The sequence below is a fragment of the Plenodomus lingam genome, assembly GCF_022343315.1.
Source record: "Plenodomus lingam strain CAN1 chromosome Unknown contig_19, whole genome shotgun sequence".
In the NCBI taxonomy this organism is placed as follows: Eukaryota; Fungi; Ascomycota; class Dothideomycetes; order Pleosporales; family Leptosphaeriaceae; genus Plenodomus; species Plenodomus lingam.
In genome coordinates, this window is record NW_027093936.1 from 1,513,160 (window position 1) to 1,532,573 (window position 19,414).

General features: G+C 54.4%; 8 protein-coding genes across 8 annotated transcripts; 5 read left to right on the plus strand and 3 right to left on the minus strand.

Moving 5' to 3' along the window:
- Positions 1-38: 38 nt before the first annotated feature.
- STT3 (oligosaccharyl transferase stt3 subunit) lies at positions 39-2,552 on the plus strand (the record flags this gene model as incomplete). Its single annotated transcript, XM_003839131.2, has 4 exons — positions 39-195; positions 285-365; positions 488-2,231; positions 2,282-2,552. The coding sequence occupies 4 exons, from the start codon at positions 39-41 to the stop codon at positions 2,550-2,552; spliced, it is 2,253 nt and encodes a 750-aa protein (XP_003839179.1).
- Positions 2,553-2,687: 135 nt separating this feature from the next.
- On the plus strand, positions 2,688-5,921 carry IAQ61_004532 (uncharacterized protein). The gene is made up of 2 exons (XM_066096390.1): positions 2,688-3,393; positions 3,453-5,921. The coding sequence occupies exons 1-2, from the start codon at positions 3,244-3,246 to the stop codon at positions 5,685-5,687; spliced, it is 2,385 nt and encodes a 794-aa protein (XP_065953708.1). The 5' UTR covers positions 2,688-3,243; the 3' UTR covers positions 5,688-5,921.
- Positions 5,922-7,505: 1,584 nt separating this feature from the next.
- IAQ61_004533 (uncharacterized protein) lies at positions 7,506-9,074 on the minus strand (the record flags this gene model as incomplete). Its single annotated transcript, XM_003839133.2, has 1 exon — positions 7,506-9,074. One exon carries the CDS (start codon positions 9,072-9,074, stop codon positions 7,506-7,508), a length of 1,569 nt encoding a protein of 522 aa, XP_003839181.2.
- Positions 9,075-11,054: 1,980 nt separating this feature from the next.
- Positions 11,055-11,936, plus strand: IAQ61_004534 (uncharacterized protein; the record flags this gene model as incomplete). The annotated part of the gene is made up of 1 exon (XM_066096391.1): positions 11,055-11,936. The coding sequence occupies one exon, from the start codon at positions 11,055-11,057 to the stop codon at positions 11,934-11,936; it is 882 nt and encodes a 293-aa protein (XP_065953709.1).
- Positions 11,937-13,031: 1,095 nt separating this feature from the next.
- IAQ61_004535 (uncharacterized protein) lies at positions 13,032-13,922 on the plus strand (the record flags this gene model as incomplete). The annotated part of the gene is made up of 1 exon (XM_003839135.1): positions 13,032-13,922. The coding sequence occupies one exon, from the start codon at positions 13,032-13,034 to the stop codon at positions 13,920-13,922; it is 891 nt and encodes a 296-aa protein (XP_003839183.1).
- Positions 13,923-14,426: 504 nt separating this feature from the next.
- Positions 14,427-15,714, minus strand: IAQ61_004536 (uncharacterized protein; the record flags this gene model as incomplete). Its single annotated transcript, XM_003839136.1, has 5 exons — positions 14,427-14,505; positions 14,572-14,853; positions 14,936-15,077; positions 15,139-15,589; positions 15,655-15,714. 5 exons carry the CDS (start codon positions 15,712-15,714, stop codon positions 14,427-14,429), a joined length of 1,014 nt encoding a protein of 337 aa, XP_003839184.1.
- Positions 15,715-16,001: 287 nt separating this feature from the next.
- IAQ61_004537 (uncharacterized protein) lies at positions 16,002-16,196 on the plus strand (the record flags this gene model as incomplete). The annotated part of the gene is made up of 1 exon (XM_066096392.1): positions 16,002-16,196. One exon carries the CDS (start codon positions 16,002-16,004, stop codon positions 16,194-16,196), a length of 195 nt encoding a protein of 64 aa, XP_065953710.1.
- Positions 16,197-16,933: 737 nt separating this feature from the next.
- IAQ61_004538 (uncharacterized protein) lies at positions 16,934-19,096 on the minus strand (the record flags this gene model as incomplete). Its single annotated transcript, XM_066096393.1, has 3 exons — positions 16,934-18,676; positions 18,756-18,912; positions 19,041-19,096. The coding sequence occupies 3 exons, from the start codon at positions 19,094-19,096 to the stop codon at positions 16,934-16,936; spliced, it is 1,956 nt and encodes a 651-aa protein (XP_065953711.1).
- Between the last annotated feature and the right edge of the window lie 318 nt (positions 19,097-19,414).

Here is a 19,414-nt window from a genome sequence, read left to right on the forward strand (position 1 = left end):
CTTCCTCTTCCCTTTTTTTTTCTCTTTGCTCATTCATCATGGCTGCCGCTGCAGAGGAAGGGCAGTTCTTGAAGCAAGCCACTGGCCGAAACACGCGGGGCTTGCTGCGCGTCATCATCCTGTGTCTGATCGCGGGCGCCGCAGTGAGCAGTCGTCTGTTCTCCGTCATCCGCTTCGAGTCGATAATCCACGAGTGTTAGTACTACCCACTACTACCACCAGACAAGAATAGGCAAACGTACATCGTCTGCTGTAGTCATTCGCTAATCAATGCGCGCGTGTAGTCGACCCATGGTTCAATTTCCGTGCAACCAAATATCTCGTCCAGAATGGCTTCTACAGTTTCTGGGACTGGTTCGATGACCGTATGCAACCTTTCTTCCCCTTCTTCCCTATCTCAATGTCTTCATGGGGACAATCACCACACTGAAAGACTTCGTCTGGTTACTTAAAGTCTGCCATTGACTCACTGACTTGTGCCCGGCAGGAACATGGCATCCCCTCGGACGCGTTACGGGCGGTACCCTCTACCCTGGCCTCATGGTGACGAGCGGCGTCATTTACCACTTCCTCCGCGCCATCAGCCTGCCTGTCGATATACGCAACATCTGCGTCCTGCTCGCGCCCGCCTTTTCTGGCCTCACTGCGCTCGCCACGTATCTCCTCACGTCTGAAATGGTCACGTCGCCCTCGGCCGGTCTACTTGCTGCGGCCTTCATGGGCATCACTCCCGGCTATATTTCTCGCTCCGTGGCCGGTAGCTACGACAACGAGGCCATTGCCATCTTCTTGCTTGTCTTCACCTTCTACCTGTGGATCAAGGCCGTCAAGGAGGGGTCCATGTTCTGGGGTGCTTGCACCGCCCTCTTCTACGGTTACATGGTCTCGGCGTGGGGAGGCTATGTCTTCATCACGAACCTGCTGCCGTTGCATGCCTTTGTTCTCATCTGCATGGGTCGCTACAGCCCAAGACTCTATGTCAGCTATACGTCGTGGTACGCGCTCGGCACGCTTGCGAGCATGCAGATTCCCTTTGTCGGTTTCTTGCCCATTCGCAGCAGTGAGCACATGTCGTCCCTCGGTGTCTTCGGTCTGCTGCAGCTGGTCGCTTTCGTCGACTGGTTGCGTGCTCAGATCCCTAGCAAGCAGTTCCAGACGTTGCTGCGCGCCCTCGTCTTGGCCATCTTCGTCATCTCGCTTGGCGGTCTGGTTCTGTTGACCGTCACTGGAGTCATCGCACCCTGGAATGGCCGATTCTACTCGCTTTGGGACACTGGATACGCAAAAATTCACATACCCATCATTGCCTCGGTGTCCGAACATCAGCCCACCGCATGGCCTGCTTTCTTCTTCGATCTCAACATGATGATTTGGCTCTTCCCCACTGGTGTCTACCTCTGCTTCCGGACATTGACCGACGAGCAGGTCTTTATTGTCATCTATGCTGTCCTGGCAAGTTACTTCGCCGGCGTCATGGTTCGTCTCATGCTCACTCTGACGCCCATTGTTTGTGTCGCTTCAGCTATTGCTTTCTCGGAAATCCTTGACACCTATCTAGAAGCCAAGACACCCACACTCCCTATGATCAAGGAAGATGGAGCTGCAGACACCACCACAAAGGCTACTGCTGGTAGTGGACTGCGCTCGATGCGCAACCCCAAAGTCGGTATCTACTCGTACGCTTCCAAGCTTGCCGTTGTCGGGGCGTCTCTCGTCTATCTGATGCTTTTTGTTCTTCACTGCACCTGGGTCACCTCAAATGCGTACTCTTCGCCTTCCGTGGTGCTTGCTTCCAGACTCCCCGACGGCAGCCAGCATATCATCGACGACTACCGCGAGGCCTACTACTGGCTGAGGCAAAACACTCCTCAGAACGCCAAGGTCATGGCCTGGTGGGACTATGGATACCAAATCGGCGGTATGGCTGACCGCCCAACGCTCGTTGATAATAACACCTGGAATAATACGCACATTGCTACCGTCGGAAAGGCTATGAGTTCCAAGGAAGAGGTTAGCTACCCCATCATGCGCCAGCACGAAGTCGATTACGTTCTCGTGGTCTTCGGTGGTCTCTTGGGCTACTCTGGAGATGACATCAACAAATTCCTTTGGATGGTCCGAATCGCCGAAGGTATCTGGCCTGACGAGGTCAAGGAGCGCAACTTCTTCACTCAGCGTGGTGAATACCGTGTAGATGACCAGGCCACGCAGACGATGAAGGATAGCCTAATGTAAGTTGTACAGGCACTCATTGCGGTGCAGTTTTGCTAACAGCTTTCAGGTACAAAATGTCCTACTACAATTACGGTTCACTTTTCCCGCCGGGACAAGCACAGGACCGCGTCCGTAACTCGCGCTTGCCTGCTGAGGGCCCTGAGCTCAGCACTATTGAGGAGGCGTTTACGAGCGAGAATTGGATCATTAGAATTTACAAGGTCAAAGACCTTGATAACTTCGGGCGTAACCACCAAAGCGCTGTTTCGTTTGACAAGGGCCATAAGAAGAAGCGGTCTACTAGGAGGAAGGGTCCTAGGGTGCTGCGTGTTGAATAACATAGTATTATTCCTATAATATGTAGGTTAAGTTCAGCACTTTGTAAAAAGAATATCGCCAGCATGACGAGCTTGGCAATTAGGCGTTTGGAAAAAAAAATACTATATGTTGAACCTATATTGAAAGTCACAGAGAAAAAACAACAGTGAGTTAGCTATAGCTATGCCTTGGCTGTCGCAGTGAGTCACAAGGTGAGAGCAAGGGTGAGAGTGTGCTGAAGTTGACGGTGAAGGTGATGGTGAAGGCAAGGGTGACGGTGTCTGCAGCTGGTGCGGTGTAATCTAGGTTCCGCCTTAATGATCTATCCTCGTCCTATGCAGTGGTGAGAAGACAAGCTAAGACTTGTATAGGTGTTGACTAATGGTCTTGCAGAGGCTCCGCTGTTCTATGGCTCGTACTAGCAGTCTGCACCACCCGTCCTTCTAGGCAGCGACACAAAGCTCGGTCACATACTCTTTCCACCTTCCCCAGCCGTGTACCGGCTGCTCGGCTTCCTCATCAGTTCACCCTCCGTCGCCCTCAACCTTGTTAGTCTCTCACTCACGCACACAAGATTCGAAGATTGAATATTTGCAACAAAATCTGTTTTGTTTCCTTAACACACCTGCCTTCCTCAACCTCCCTCGTAGCTTCTCCACGATTCCTCCATTTCCTGTGCAAACGCGCACCCTCGCACTTACCAACAGCAACATGGCGAATGAGGAACAAAGGAGGGCATTTGCATCGTATATGGGTGTGCGCACACCGACGGCTGGTAGCAGCCAGGGCCAGATTCAGGGCCATCCAGTGGCCCAATACCCGGGTGCTGTCGCCCAACCTGCTCATCCGTATCTTTTCAATGTGTGAGTAAAAAAAGGCTTCCGTCGTGTGACAATTGGGGTACTGACCATGATATATAGAAGCACTCACCAGCCCGCAAATTTCTTGACAGATTGGCAACTTGCCGTCAGCTAACGTTATTGGAGCAATCTCACGGTCTTGGGGTACTCCCCGCTGCGCCGACTCCTCCACCTGCCGCAGCCTCTTCAGTTGCTTCGTTCCCGCAGGCTGGATACTCTCAGACTAGCTTTCGTACCGGCTTTGGTCAAGGCATCTTTGGTCAACACGGTCTTCCCCAACGCCCAGGGCCGCTTGGTCAAGCGCAGACCAACCAACACCAACAGCATATGCAACAGCCAGGATCAGAAGGTTACACCTCGGCACCAGGATACTACAACGCGCACCCGCCGCCATCAACCGGGTTCAACACTGGTTGGCAGCAGGTAGACCAAGCCGCTGAGCAGACCAGGCGACTGAGTGGTGCTCCTCAGGGCGCCATGATCCCAAATGTGCCCCCCCAAGGGGTTATGGAGTCACACTTCAGGCAAACAGACGACTATTATCACTATCACCAACGCGAACAGCCTCAACCGCCCCCTCAGCAATTCGAAGAAGTAGCGGTTCCAGTGATGCTCTGTCACACCTGTAGTCATTGTGGACAGATGCGTTCTGCGGGCTTTCACCGCAACAATCCTGTTCTTCCTGGCAAGCATCTGGTACCTACTGCATGTCGGCGTTGCAAGAAGAGGATCAAACAGGGCAATCATAGCAGTAGCAGCTTTGTGCGTATCCGTTCCTGCACGGCTGATACGCCATGTGACTGGCCGGAGGAGCCCGCCTATGTTGATTTCGACGGCGTGGAGCGTAGGGAAAGGCAACGCAACCGAGCCGAAGTCCACGTAACGGCTTACTCTCCAGAACGTCCTCGTATCGTCAAGCGGACCTCAAGCCAGGTACATATTGGCGTTGGCGTTCTCCAGCAACCACCTCGCGACCACAGATACGAGAGGAAAGCTCGCTTGTCTTCGTTGAGTCCTCACCGGCCTTCAAGAGACGGTGAAATCTGGCCTCCCCCAGACATCGTACGTATGCGTCCAGCAAGGTCAGAAAACGTCTTCTCCGCACCGCCTGAACCTCTGCCAAACCAGACCTCGAAATCAAACGAGGTATGGCCGCCTCCGGATATCGTACGTAGTCACTCGTTCAGGACGCTCGAGAGGTCTGCTTCACATCGGCGAAGCAGCCGCATTGTTGAGCTAAGCCCCTCACCACCACCGCGACGTGTACGCACGAGATCGACAAGAGTTGTTTTCCGAAGCAAGTCACGGGAGCGGCGTCCGAAAAGTCGAAGCCGATCCCCAGCTGGTGTCAGATTTCAGGAGCAGGCCCATAGCGAAGATGCACATGCCCGTATTACTGCACATCCACGACCGTTCCGCGCAGTCTCTGTCAGTCGCCACGCTATCCCAAGATCTTCCGATGAGACGTCTAGCAACAATGACACTACGCCTCGCAGCCGTCCAGACTCGCCTAGTAGACATATCCTCAAGCCTGTAGGCATCGAACGTGTCATGGATGGGAGACGTGCAGGTCTGCATGAGCCTCGACAGAGTATTCATGACGATCTTAACGTGCCCCATGTGCACTTTACTGCAAAGAACAGGAGCGAGACTCTAGTTGACAGGGGTCGCCCAAGACATGCGCATGCGCGAGTCAAGAGTGGCGATGTCTACGAGCATTTTCGCGAATACTCTCGGCATCGAGTCGTCGAAAAATCTCCACCTGCGCCTCCTTTGGAGGAGTTCGAGAGGCTCCGCATACGACGGCACTCGCTGTCTCCATCCAAGGATACCGAAGAAGAGATCCGCATCGATCGAGCACGTCGCATCTCACCGTCTCCTCAGCCGACCGGATATTCAGAAAGGAGTGGCATACGGCACGCTTCGCCTCTGCCACGGCATGAACGCATGAATCTTAGTCCTCGATCCCCATCTTCACCAGAGCAACCGCCATGTCCGGAATTCAGACATGTCACACGAGCGCGGCACGTTGGACGTGCATGGCCATTGACACCGCCACCAGCCTCACATAAAGGCAAGTCGGATGTAGAAGATGTCACGGATTCAGACAGTGCTCATTCTGGCGAAGTTACGGAAGTGCGGAGCTGGAGGGGCCTGGATGAGAATGGACGGCCGGCGACTTTTGTAGAACAGCGTAGGCGGGTGAGGATGATTGAGCAGGGAGGTGAGCGGGGAGATGAGTTCAGGCCCATGGAGGAGAGGTTCGCGGCGGCGAGAAGTTGGAGGGATGTCTGAGAGGGGTTGCCGCTGACTTGAAAATGGGCGAAGGGTGGGAAAGAACTATGTAAGTGGATGAATGGGTCGGAGAAAGACGTCAATGTCTTGTCGCTTGCACTTCGTACTCCTAGAAAACCTGCGGTTTACTGTTCGAACCGTCCCACCTTCAAAGTCTCTATTCAGAGTCTATTGAACCAAAATCTTACTGGGCCCCGCAAAATTACCTGATCGTCCATGCACTGCTATCCGACCTCTATGTACTACCCTGAGCCCACACGCTCTAAAGAATGACCCGTAATTGAGTCGCATGCTTTCTCTAGACGACAAGAAAGACGGGAGTAGGTAGGCAGTATGTCCATGAACTTCACGTAGAGGAGATACATGCTCGCATGTATGCATGTTGGTGGTACCCATGTGTGCGAAGATAGGTAAACATTATTCAAAAAATCAATGCAGTCGCACAAGCGATTGCCAATCCTCCATAGAATACTCTAGGCCTGCACGCCCACATGCGCATTCATCGTACCTACCTATACCAACAAAACATTTAGAGTTTATGGGTGTTGTGGGTGCGCACGTGGCGTCTGGGACCTGACCTGCATAAGTTGAGCCTCGACGGGGTGGTTGGTTTCCGTGCCCGTAGGTCCCCAACCTACCGTACAGGGCGGGCTGGCTTCTAGACGTGTTTCTTTGGTAGAGGGCGTTCCCCTTGATTGTTAGGTCCAAGTCATTGAAAATTTGTGCGGCGCTGGGAAAGGCAAGACGCGGTACATATACCGATGTGCCGTGGACGGACCAAAGGGTAGAGGTCGATCGATGAGATGGTAACTAGGGAGCGGTACGGTACTAGATGGGGAAGTTTAGTGTGGGGATCCACACACATATTCAGTCGCAAAGGTACATGCTTCATCACCACTCGCAGGTGCTATGCTCTACAGGATCGGCCTTTTGCAACATGGATATCCTTTTATTACCCACCTATCGCATCCATCTATCGCATGACAGATGTGCCAAAGTTTGGTCGACCAGGTCGGCAGTATAAAGTTCTAGCGTTGTTCCAGATCATCGCCTTCTACGCCCCTAAGCGCCCTCGAGTGTCAAGGTTTGGACGGGCTCGGGAGAATCGTCGAAAGCGGTGCTACTCTAACTACCGGGTGCAGCAAGGATATGAGGGTGCGTGTGGGTTGGGTACGGGTTGGAAAAGCAAAGTTGGAAGACTGTTAGGTGATCTGCATCATGGCGGGTTTCTTGGAAACAAACATATGCATTCTCTATATTTTATGTATCGGATATCTACATGATGCGATTGAGCTCCCATAACTCAATTTGATGCGGTTATGTGGGTGTAGGATTGGATTGGTGGCCATGGATTGAACCATTCAGCGGGGACGGAGTCCCCTCAGCTACCCATGCAAATTGAGCCAGCCACAATCATCCGCATCGGAACAGATGGCGGAAAGGATACAAACGCTGTGGAATAAACATGATGACTGATTGAATTTTGGCTGCGCCAGGAGGGCGATTACATGTCTGCCCGGGGTATCTCTGAATTTGTAGTGAAAGATCACATGGTCCTAAAATGGGTATCTATGCAAAAGTGTCGTACCTAATAGGTGGTCGCCAACGGTGGGTGACTCCGATGACGTTTTTTTTTTGGCTATTTTCTTGGGGGAAAAAAGCAAGACGCTGACCTTGCAAACGCTGAAAATGAAGAGAAGATGATGGACCATGCGACAGATATCGAGATGCCGCACTCAGATCTCCGCTGACCTCGGCCGGAGAACGCGAGGAGCTACACAAAGATCATCAGTGATCATTCAGTCTCGATCAAGGAGACTATGTTCTTGTGCCCAGCCCAAACATCGATAGACGACTCTTCTTGGGCTTACCTCGCGTCTCCTCTTGGCTATTCCACGGGGAAATGTCATTCATCTTCAGACGTCCACCAAGACCAAGTCGCTCGCGAGGAGACTCGTACCAGTGTTTGGAAAGTTCTGATGGAGCAACGGTAGAGGGCGCGATTGAATGAGTGTCCCCTTCACCATTACTATTGTCGTAGTCGCGAACTGTTCCCAACGATTCAGTGCTGCTCGCAAGCGAGACTTCGTACAAGGTTGGCAGAGCTGATGCTGATGGTATCCTTCGATAGGATGGCATGGATGACGATCGAAAGGTGGGCGGCCTAGATCCGCTAGAATTTGAACGATTGGAATTCAGGACGGGATGAACAGGCGCATAATGTGGAACCGCTGTTGGTGCAGCGGGCGATGAAACTATGGGCGATTCCGCCACGGGAGAGTCGTTCTTTCCCGTCTCGATGATAGGTTGGTCGCTGAAGAGAAAGTTGTGTGAATCGGGTACACCATCTTCTTCTGGTGATTGTAGGGCACGCGCATCTTCCTTGCACGGGTTTTGCTGTGGCTGGTCGTTCAGCTTCCTGAAGATGTTGTCTGCAGCATCGCGGATGGCGGTATTGATTGAATATGTAGAAGAGGCAGGCGAATCTGGCCTGAAGTCCAAAGATTCGTCTATGCTAGACTCGGTGCAGGCAGTAGAATCCGAGAGCCTAGGAGCAAGTTCAGTCGACGACCTGCGCTCTACCGTGGTCATAAACGGCAGCTTTTCCGACTGTTCTCCGGCGTCTGGAAAGTAGTAGGATATCTCGGGTAAGGCTGTGGTTGATGGCGACCATGTCCTCGCGCCGTCTCCACCAGGCAAGTTTGACGTTGATAGTGCAGATGAAATCATCGAATTAGGCGGATTGCGCGTCCCATCCGTCATGACGGTCAATCTGGATTCGTTCCAAGTGATGCCTCGGAGATGGGTGGCGAAGGTGCCCCGTGATATCACGCTGCTTCGGTTGTCCTTGGAGGAGGCACTAGCTGTCGAAGACCGATTTTTCTTGAGGTCAGGAACACCATCCCACTTGGAATTGACCTTGGGAACATGTGGGGGCAATTTCTGGTTGGCATAATTGCCGGTGGATCTGAAAGGTGCGGCAATGGATCCTTTTTTGTCGGCGGCCTGCTTGCACTGTTGGTCGGCGAATTGGTCGAGGGCGGATTGGGAGGGTTCCTTCAAGGAAAGAAAGCTCAGCACCGAGCCGGCCTTTTTCTTCTTCCTCGATGACCTCGAGGCATCTGAGGAAGCGGTGCTGGAGAGTGTGGAAGCCAGGCTGGGTGATGACAGACTAGCGGTGTCGAAGGATGGTCGGGATCTGGACGAGGCTGGGTTAGAGCCGGGTGTGGTGGAACGGTCTAGGACGGAAGTAGACACGGAACCGGTGTGCTGGGACAGGTGCGAAGAGAGCGAGGACTGACCGTCGGAGGGCAGGGGATTTCGATACCTCAACTTTGGGATGCGTGCAGGTGGGCGATGGGCTGTTAAGTCTACCGTGGGCGCCATGGCCAGCGAGAAAGCGCGTCGGCGGTGATCTCGGTGGACTGGTCCGTTGCAGGTTTAGTGAAGCCAATCGGTTTCGAAGTAGGTAGATGAGTGGGTGGAGACTGAGTGGTGGGTGACTGGCGCCTCTTCGCCTAGAGTAAGCGTGATTTGTGCAGGGTGACGGCCTGTGTGTAGGAATGTACAGGACTGTGTGTGTACTGTGTAGGGTGGGCAGGTAGGGAGGCAAGGTATCGAAGCCGAGCTGAGGATAGTGTAGTGTGGTGTGTGGTGTGTGGTGTGGTGTGTGGTGTGTGGTGTGTGATGGGTGGTGCGGGTGGACGGTGGGTAGTTGACGGTACCGGTACAAGGCGCCGCTGTTGTTTGTTCTTGGTGTTGTCGTTGTCGGCTTGAGGTTGTCAAGTTGGTACACAGGACAGTACTGAGGTAGGCACGGTAGGCACGGCAGGCACGGCAGGCAGGAGTCTCAAGAAGTAAAGAAGTAGGTAGGAAGCCAAAGGAGAAGGCGTGGTGGGTCAAGCACTTCCCCCCCCCCCCCCCCCCAAACAATAGGCAAGGACGACTCGCAGCACCCAACGAAGCAGGCGTGGTCCTCGTGGATGGGGAAGGAAGTGGCCCTGTGGTTGCTCTTGACCCGACTCTGTGCTCGTCGCCTTCCTTCACATCTAACTTTACTTTACTCTCTTTACCCCCTTGACCTTGCCCTGTCAATCCATCAAGGTAACAACATGTCGTCTCTCTCTCTCTCTCTGCTCGCCAACACGACGGTCGACCAAACGTGAAGACGTGCCCATGGTGCGGCAGAGTCGGCGCAGATCTGTACACATATGAACCTAGGTATGCTACCCCAAGGCATCCGTATAGGTACACACACACATGCACACACGCACACCTAGTTGACGTGAAACGGCCGAGGACCAGCATAGACACTCAGCCCAACCAACTCTATCTCCTTTGCTGCACCTTTTCACTGTTTCTGCCTCTGCCTGTACGGACTGTTTGATAGACTTTCGCGGTGGCTGCATGGAACTCGGCCTCCGGTTAATGCCGTCACGGCCGTCAGAAGAGCGCGCGCGATTCACGTTGATACCTCAGCCCATCCACTTGAATGGATAGCACTAGCACTGATAGCTACAAGGAACAGGTACAATAGGTGCCACTCCACTCCACCTTCACTCCACGGCCATGGTCTGTGTGAGGCGCCGAAAGATAAAATGGCAGGTCCTTGTGTCAAAGGCAAATTACATAGCTACATACTACCTACTAGGCTAGCCCCCTGGTGGGTAGTACCGGTACATGCTGGGGTACATGACATGATGGCTAACTGGGTTGTACCTACTCTACCAGTACCGGTACATACTCCTACGACAGAAGGCCAATCGTAGGCGGGCCTCCATGCATTCTTGGTCGACTGTCTAGAGTAACGGCTGGATGAACTCTGGGCATACTGTATAGTCCATGTACCCAAGCTATAACACACCTGCCTAGTAGAGTAGTACATAGTACTACTTGTTGGCACTGTCTGACTACCGTCCCTATCTAGCCCTAGCAGTGGAGAGGGTAGGAGGAGGAGGAGGAGGAGGAGGAGGAAGGCCGGACGGCAACTTCTTCCTTGTTCCCTCCCACCCCGCATCCTCCCCAGCCCCGACCCAAGCCAGGCACCGAAATTCTTCTCCCCGCTGCCCTTCACCACCACCACCACCACCACCACCCACGACACTGTCGCCACTCTCCATAGACGGTACTCTCCATTGTAGCAGCACACCACCCTGTACCTACGTATCTGGCATGGACGGCCGCAGCGCGCCTCCAGCAAGCGCCTGACCGCCGCCACCTCTGCTGTGCGGCGAAGCCTGCCCGGAGTGATCAAGCATTTATACCCGTACATTCAGCCTCTCTAGTACCAGACTGCATACAGACTGCCACACTGCTCTCTATACATACCGCTCGGTGAGGAGACGACGACCTCCCACTACGCCCACCATGCCAGCACTTCTGGTAGACACCAACCCCCGGCCGCCTTCTTCCACCCACGATGCCTCCACCACTTCAGAGCGCTCCAAGAAGCGCTCTGAATCCACCTCTCCCAGCCGCCCGCCCGTGTCGCCCATCACGCCCACAGTCACTGCGGCCCAGTTGGCCCCTGTGGATCCCTCCGAGATCCATGCCCGCATCATTCCCCCATCTCCGACCCCTCCGCCTCCAGCAACAGCAGCACCACCGCCACCACCACCACCAAGAGCCACCTTCATACCGCAACCTCCGGCAGTGGCCATCTCCGAGAGCGACAATCCAGATGCGATTGCCCTGCGCTCCGCCATCTCGCTGCTGCAACTGCAGCGCGAGAAGAGCAAACGCGACCTAAAGACACTCCAAGAGCTCAAGGCCGTGGCTGTGGCCGATCCGCAAGCCTTTGCGCAGTCTATACAGCAACAACAAGCGCAGGCAGCGCGCTCCTATCAAGACGTTCTGACCCCGACACTCTCTGGTCTAATCGAGTCTACGCCCTGCGACGAGGACCACGGCGATAGCGATAGCGGACCTGGCGCGAATGCGCGCAAGGACTCTGCTGATGTGAATGCCAAACTGCCTCGTCCTGGGATCCCTCCCATCCCCCAGCCCCAGAACATTGTGCGATGCCCTCCCATTGAATGGAGCAAATATCACATCTCCGGGGAACCCTTGGACAAGATGCACGAAGAGCAAAAGAAATGGCCTGGTTCCACCGAGCGTCCACGCACCCAGTCAGGACAGCGGGCGCCACCTCATGCTGTATCAGCGCCCTATTCGCCCTTCACCGACAACGTCAGTCCAGCCGCTTCGAAGTCCCGACCTCCCAAAAACTCCAAACGCTCGGCCCATTGATCGCAGCAGAAGCGAGAGGGCTTTGCTCAAGGGCACAAGAACACAGGCTGCTATTCCCCTGCACGCATGCAGGACGCACGAACATGATGCCTTATGGATATTACGATGGACGATTAGACGATGAGCCCTTGAGCGATAGATGGATCCATAAAGCCCGAATAGACATCGGGACTTTTCTGATTTGATCTGATTTGATTGGACTAACCATGGTTGTGTAGCTGTTCGCCAGTGGCCCTCCTCTAGTCTTTTCTTTGGCAAGAGGAAGAGCTAGAAATTGGACGACCGCACCGTATGGCTCTCGGGCAGTCCACAGCGTACACGCGTGTTGCGGCTGTGCGACCCACTTCCCGCTCAGGCGCAGCACACGTGTGGTCCATCTCTGTCTCTACTCGTAGTAGTACAAGACAAGCACACTTGGTACGGCAGTAGTATCCCTCTCTTGTCTCTCCCCACGGTTTCTTAATTTATCAACAAGGCACAGCCCCCCCCCCCCTCATGCTTCACGCCGTCTCTGCCAACGCATGACGGCCAACCGTGCCTGCATCAGTCTGCGCAAGCCTGGCTCGCTTAGACCCCCCAACCCCCCCCCTTGGTCTTTTGACGACGTCATTCATGCCTCCAAGGTATGGCGAACCACTCCAATGGCTGGACAACCACGTCAAGCTTCGCAAGTTCTTGGGCCATCTCCAGGGCCATCTTCTCTACTTGTAAGGAGAAGTCACTGGCCGATCGTGAGATTGGCGTGTCCGTGCAGGCTTGCGGCTTGTCTTTTGAACTTACTAGGTCTTTTTTTTTTCTTTGGCGTGACTGGACCCCCTGGCCTCGGTGACGTTGAACTGCACAGGGCTGTGGCGCATTCCAAGTTTGCGCGTCACCTTGCTACTAGGTGCTGTAGATGCGTAATGTATAAGGGAAGGGAATCGTCGGCCGCCTTCTTTGTCCATTCCACGGACACATTCGACCCTCGCACTTTTCCAACTTGCATTTGCAATCGACTTCGAGGTACGCTGATCTCTGACTGCCAACGCACGCACACTACTACTGTCGTGTACCTCTCTTCTCCCGACATCACCCACCCACCCCTTCTCGCGAAGCATGCGCCCCACCGCGCTCATCCCTGCAGTATGCTGCGTCGCAGCTCTGATTCTCAGCTTCCTCTGTCTCTTTGCCGGCCACAAGAGAGGCTTCATGGAGGGCTATGATCTCCTCACACTCAACACATCTGCCCTTGGCGAAAATCTTCTCAACTCGACACGCTCCTCCGACAATCCCCTCACCAACCTGCTCAACTCCATCTCAAACGACGTCTCCTCTGAAATCAACGAGCGTATCGGCCAAGTCGCTGAGCGTCTAGGCGTCGAGGACTTTTACTCTGCACACCTGCTTAACTACTGCTATGGCCAATACACCCCGCAAGAGGCAGCGAACGCAACTATCAGTGAAGATGACATCAGCAAGAACATCACAGGGTGTAGTCAGAGCAAGGCCATGTATAAGTTTGACCCCACACGCATCGTTGAGGATGCGCTCAACAAGACTACCGGCACAGAAGTTACACTCGACGACTTGAACTGGCCATCAGACATACAAAACGGAATCCGGGCGCTCAATACCCTCATGGCAGCCATGTTCGTCCTCTACGTCATCGCCATCTGCCTTATTTTCATTGCACTTGTTGCAGCACTCTTTGCCGTCATCACCTCGGGCCGCCTATCCGCTTGTCTCAACTTCTTGATCGCAACGTTGGCTTTCGTGGCTATTGGTGTTGCTAGTGGGCTAGTTACTGCAGTCATGGTCAAGGCAACAGATGTCATCAACCAGTATGGGAACGACGTCGGCATCGAAGCGAACAGGGGTAACAAGTTCCTTGCCTTGACATGGGCAGCCACGGGGTTGATGCTCGTGGTGCTGCTGGCTTGGATTGTCGAGTTTTGCATTGGTCGCAGGCGTAAAGCTGTGAGGGAGACATATCCCAAGCACGGCTAAGCTTGGGTGGAGAATAAGTGATGACGCGGTTGCCGCTTCTGTTTCTGCTCATGCCTCTAGGAATCAAAGGAGGCTGTAAAGGTGTAGCCGGCTACGGCTGGATTGTATGACGGTCGACGATGTCATGTTTCTCCTTGATGTACCAATTTGCGCCATATACCCCACAATGCCATAATGTTTTGTCACATAGTAAATAATATTCCTTGCTTGATTATGTGCTTCTCCTGTATTCATTTGACGACCGAGTGTCTTGCTCACTACCGTATCACTCCATGTCACATACACGAGCAACGTGTCGAACAGCAGCAGCGTTCCACATCTTTCTTCACTCTCCCACGCCATCTCATCCTCCCCACAGCCAAAGTGCAGCACGAAAACCATCCAATCCGCCACCTCTCTGACTACCCTCGTCACCCCCTCATCACTCCCCACCCACCCTTCACGCCCTAACGAGGACCAAAAAAGGCAAGGTGTCAAAGTTCGCTCATCGCTGGGCGATGATTTCTAATAAAGTCCCGTATCAGTGTCGGCCGAGATGGAGTTGAAGAGGAAGAGAGCTTGCGCACCTGTGAGAAATTCCTCGCTACAAAGTGTTGATTAGCTTGCATTTCCGCATAAAGGTGGTTACTTTGGGGGAAACATGACTTACAAACTCAGCGTAATGTACCCATCCCGATCCTCGTCATATTTCTTGAACACATCCGTCATCCGCTTCAGGCTGATACAAGCCTGTACAAACAAATCAAAACTCATTGCATTCGCGCCGCTGCGATCGTATGTGCGGTACAGCAAAGTGACGAATTGCTGGGAGAGCCGGTAGCCGAAAGCAATGAGGGCTTCGTTGAACTCGGCATAGGAAATGCTGCCACTGTGGTCTTGGTCGAAGCGGTCAAAGAGGCCACGCCAGGCAGAGAGGAATCCCCATAGACCGCTTTTGGTGGGTTTAGAGTCAGTCTCCGTGTCGGGTCGTTTGTGAGGTGAGTGGTGGAAGAAGGAAAGACTGGATGACGTACCAAAACTCGTCAAAGTTGACGCTCCCCGACCGATCAGTATCAAACATCCGTATCATCATACGCACAGTGTGCGGGTCAAACGGCGTCCAATCCCCATTCACAAGTGCTGTTCGAAGTTCTGCTTCTGTGAGCGAGCCGCTCTCTAGTCCACCAGGTTAGTTTGGCATGCACACGCCCAGCTTGCCGTGGACATGGGAACCTACTATCTTTATCCACTGCCCCAAACAACCTCCACAGCGCATCTCGGTCGCTTGCATCTCTCGGCGGCGCAGGCGTAGGCGGCGGTCGACTCTGCGCCGCAATGGGGGGTCGTCCATGATAGCCCTGGGGCGGGGGTCCATGTCCGTAATTGGCGGGGGGAGGGGAGCCGACTCCATAGCGGTCGTCGTGGCGCGGGTCTGGACGTGAGTTATATGATGAGGGGGTACCTGTGCGTGGGCCTTGCTGATATGCGCCTGGTGGTGGGCGCGAGTCGTAGCCTCCTCCTCCTGCCCCTCCTGCTGCGCCGCGACCACCAGAGTAGCGGTCATCTGGGCGCGAATCATATCTTTGGCTGGGGATTGCGGGAGAGGGCTTGTTGTAGTCTGGGCGTGCGGACGAGGTACGTGGTGGACGTGAGGCTGCGGCCTGGCCGCCCGACATCATGGCTGCGGCCTTGCGAAGCAGACAGTCAACATGGCGCGCGTGCATGTTGCGAGGGAGAAGAGGAGGGGACATACCTGGTCGGGCTCCGCGTGCATAGGCAGCCGATCTGGATTGAAGCCTTTGTTGTACGCCATTGTGGTGTCTGAAATCGTGTGCAGGTACGGCAAGTCGTGGAGAAGAGGGACAAAACAGCTCGAGGCCGACAGCTGGTGTTCGGTTCGTGACACGCGTATCGTCACCGTCACGCTGTGTCGCGGGCGCACTGTGTGATTCACAAGGAATGATCTTTTGGCTTGAGAAAGAGTACTATGGTCGACACACTGGCCGGGTAGATGGAGGACAAGTCAGTGCCGGCCACAGTGGAGGAGTATTTTTGTTTGAATTTAGTCAGCGAGCCTATCTGGCTCTGTTGTGCGCCACCATGGGACACGATGAAAGCCCAAATCCACACACAGCCCTTCCACAGCCTTCACAGCCCACGCTTTTGCGGCTGACGTTGGCTGCCCTGGGCGCGTTCAAGTTGGCGGGGCAGGCTTGGCCCGTAGGACGCGACGCCGTGTCCACGGTCAGATGGCGCACATCATCAGATTCCATGCTCTTCGCCATTGTCCGTTAGTTAGGGCGGCCCCAGATACGAAAGACTACCACTCTAGCGGGGCCATGATGTCCCCGCAATATCGGAAGCAGACTTCCATTAGAAAGCTTCCAACCTTGCTTCCAACCCTTGTACACATTCGTACGTGCTTGTAAGCTATAAAGTACGACTTGCCCGCTGTGACGGGCATGAGAACCAAGCCTTGAGACCAATTCAAGACCAATCATACATGCAAAACCAAATCGAATTCCAAAGGACACAGTCCAAAATGCCTTGCACTACTATCTACATCAAGCCAAGGGTAAGAATGATAAGAATAGACTCAAGACAATCGTCATGCCATCGTACCTCTAAAACTCACCCGCTACCCGGCTACCCGGATTATGTTAGTGTAAAAAGTAAAGCGCGCGAAGGGATAATTGACAAAGAGACGGTCATAACTGGGTATCCAACAACGCCCGAGTCCAGTCGAGCAACAATCTTGGGTGTGAGTGTGCGGGACACTTCTCTCTTTCCCTCCCTTCCTCTCTCATGCCCATCACATCCAATAACACATCTCCCAAGGCCGCCGGCCATCCTTGTCTGCAACTGCACCATCACCACCACTACAACCACCACCATCAACAAGCAAGGTTGACGAAGCGAATTTATACAAGAGTACAATGTGATGTCACCCTATCCAACCGAATGCAAGCCCGCTCCCCAGGAGCTGGCTGTATAAAAACATATTCTTTCGGAGACGGAGCAGAAAAAATAACCTAAACCTCAGACTTGACACGTTTCTGGCTGCCAGCATCCGAACCTTCCTCGGACTGTTTCCTCTTGCGATCGGCAGAGTCGTCGCGACTAAAACTTGGCCCAGTCGGAGCAATAGGCGTCTGGAAGTTGAGAGGACTGGGCAACATGGTGGATTCACGGCCAAAACCCCATTCCGGGTAAAAGCTCGACGGAGACGGGAGGAGACCATTTTCGACGAATCGGCTAGGCAATGCTGAGATGGGCGTTTCCATGTTGTCCCGACTGCCGTACGAGTTGTTGTTCGAGGGGGGTGGGGGACGAGCGAAGGGGTTGGGCGGGCCGGTTGCGCCAGCACTCAGTAGCGAATTGGCACTGGGTGAGGGAGGCGGAAGTACAACACCAGAGGAATGCGAGGCGTCCGTACTGCGTCCAGGAGTAGCGCCAGTTGTGCCAGAGTCTTTCGGGGAGGAATCAGCAGTGGCGCTGCCGGCATCTGAGTGCTCGCTGGGAATCTGCACTCTCAATCGAGGCTTGCTTTCACCCATTCGCAGGCTGTTTGTGCGTGACGGAGGAGGGATTGTGGGCATCGAAGACGTGGATTGGGTCCTTTGTGGTGGCTGTGAAGCGGGTACCTGCGGCGGTTGTGGGGGAGGCGGAGAGACACCATTGGGCTGTAATCGGGACATGGAGGCGACGTCGATGGATTGTGACCGGTTCTCCTGCTTAATAAAAGGGACTTCACTACGAGGGGCTGCTAGATTGTTGTTGTTACTACTGCTGCTGCTGCTGCCCCAATGAGCAGCGAGCATGGATTGGCTGTCGTCAATAGGTGTAAATATACTGTGTCTTGCTGAAGCGTGGAGTGGTTTCGGCTGTGGTAGCGGTGGGCTCTGGAATTCATTTTGCTGAGGGGGAGATGGAACTTTGATGGTGGGCTGCGGTGGGCGTTCTTGATGTGACTGAGAAACTTGCGGAGGAGCCTGCTGCTGCTGCTGCTGCTGTTGCTGTTGCTGCTGAGCCTGCTGCTGCTGATGATGTTGTTGTTGTTGTTGTTGTTGTTGTTGCTGATGTTGCTGTACTGCCTGTTGATGTTGCTGATGTTGTTGTTGTTGCTGCTGGTGTGGCTGTGGCTGTGCCTGTTGTTGTTGTTGTTGTTGTTGGTGGTGGTGGTGTTGTGCCTGATGTTGTTGTTGCTGGTGTTGTTGGTGCTGCTGCTGCTGCTGCTGGATAGTCGGCGGCATTGACGGTCTTGGAGGCTCCTGGTGCATGAATTGCTGGACCTGGGGATGTGTGGGCATCGGGTGTGGGAACTGGTACTGGGGCGCGGGCGGGGTGAGTTGTGGCTTCGGCGCCATCTGTTGGGCAGTCTGTGGATTGTAGTAGGGTGGATTTGGCATATATGCATAGCTAGAGGGCGGAGGCGGGGCTTGTGAGGGATACGGCTGAGGGGGCGCGAGGTTGGAGCTCGGGCGGCGAACATGGCCGATGCTCGAGTTGGGTCGCGACAGGTGGTGGCCAGGCTGGGGCGAGGCACCGCGTTGTTGGAAGGCACCATTGCCAATGGGCGGGGACATGGAAGGCGCCGCGTGTCTGATGTGCTGGAATTGCTGGTGCTGCATGTGAGGGGGAATCATGGCGGGGTGTTCGGGCGGGGTGTGGGAGTCTCGTGGAGGCGCGCCCTCTTCGTCATCGTCGTCGTCGTCGTCGCCATCCTTTTTGCCCATGAAGTCCTCAGGGCCCTTGTGTTCATGTGCACCTCCATACTGCAAAGCGCGTTAGCGACGACTTCTTGTCTGTGGATAGAAAAGAAGCGTGTCTTCTTGCTTAGGCGGAGGGACCTACATATTGGTAGCGGCCAATCGTCTCGTTGATGTCGCCCGAGGAAAACTCGTAGAGCTTCTTGTTGTGGCCGAAGATGATGACGGCTACATCTACCGAACAGAGCACCGAGAGCTCATGTGCCTTTTTGAATAGGCCCCCCTTGCGCTTGAGAAATGTGCTATACAGGTGATTAGCGTTGGCTGCGACACGATACGACGACGAGACAATGACAATGACAACGACCACGATCATGACGATGGCGATGACGACTGACTGACTAACTCTTACGACTACTATGTTACTTACACGGAGCGGTTGCGGTCGTCCTTGATGGCCTTGATCTCAATCTTGCGGCGGCCCATGGTGACTGTCTAGACAGCGGCGGCCACGCGCATCGATGGACGGGACGGGCGGGCGGGCAAGCACGCACGCACGCAAGCAAGCAAGCAAGCAAGCAAGCAAGCAGGCGAGCAGGCAGATTAGACAGGCAGCTCGTCGGCGTATCTTCTCTCACTCTACTGTGTGGCTGGTGGTCGTCGAGAGGGTCTATTGTACGGAGCAACAAAAAATGGCGGGCGTGCTGCTTGGTACTAGCTCGGACGCGCGCGGACTGGCGGCGGCGGTGGCTGCGGCGGCGGTGGCTGCGATGGCGGCGAGCGTGACCGTCGAGGCTCGAGGGC